Source organism: Pteropus vampyrus, unplaced genomic scaffold (genome assembly GCF_000151845.1).
Source record: "Pteropus vampyrus isolate Shadow unplaced genomic scaffold, Pvam_2.0 Scaffold185, whole genome shotgun sequence".
NCBI classification, from domain to species: Eukaryota; Metazoa; Chordata; class Mammalia; order Chiroptera; family Pteropodidae; genus Pteropus; species Pteropus vampyrus.
The window spans coordinates 1,686,203-1,686,635 of NW_011888966.1; the positions used below are offsets into that span (position 1 = coordinate 1,686,203).

At 55.0% G+C, this 433-nt stretch overlaps 1 protein-coding gene across 24 annotated transcripts in view; it reads left to right on the top strand.

The window, feature by feature from the left end:
* The window catches only part of TCOF1 (treacle ribosome biogenesis factor 1), a 42,793-nt gene that overhangs the window by 13,685 nt on the left and 28,675 nt on the right, over window positions 1–433 (top strand). For all 24 annotated transcript variants that reach the window (XR_002783075.1, XM_023537325.1, XM_023537336.1 and 21 more), the window contains exon 8: window positions 337–379. Coding sequence is in view for 23 of the 24 variants with exons in the window: in XM_023537325.1 (XP_023393093.1) it covers window positions 337–379 (43 nt within the window). In the remaining variant the exon portion in view is untranslated. The remainder of the gene's footprint in view (window positions 1–336; window positions 380–433) is intronic.

The window sequence follows — 433 nt, forward strand, 5'->3', positions numbered from 1 at the left end:
GGGGCAGCCCAGCCAGGGACAGGCAATAACACCTGTGTGCAGGGCAACCGTGGGGACAAGTGCAGGAGTGTCAGGGAGAAGAAATGCCATAAGGACCTGGCGTCTTCCTGGAATCCAGAGGATGAGGCCGTGGTGTCCAGATGAAAGGACGGGGTGCGAAGGCTTCAGGAATGAAAGAGTGGAGCTGATAGGTCAGGTCAGAGCACCAGTCAAGGTTGGAGTGAGAAGAAAAGCAGGGGGTCTGGAGAACCCCACTAAGGCCTCGGCTTTAACCTAAAGGTATCACCACAGGGTTTTCAGGAAGAAGGGAACAAATTGCCTTTTCTCTTTTACTAGGTGAAGGCCTCAGAGAAAATTGTCCAAGTCAGAGCTGCCTCAGGTCCTTCCAAGGGGACCCTTGCGAAAGGGGGCACCCCAGCTCCTCCCGGGAAAG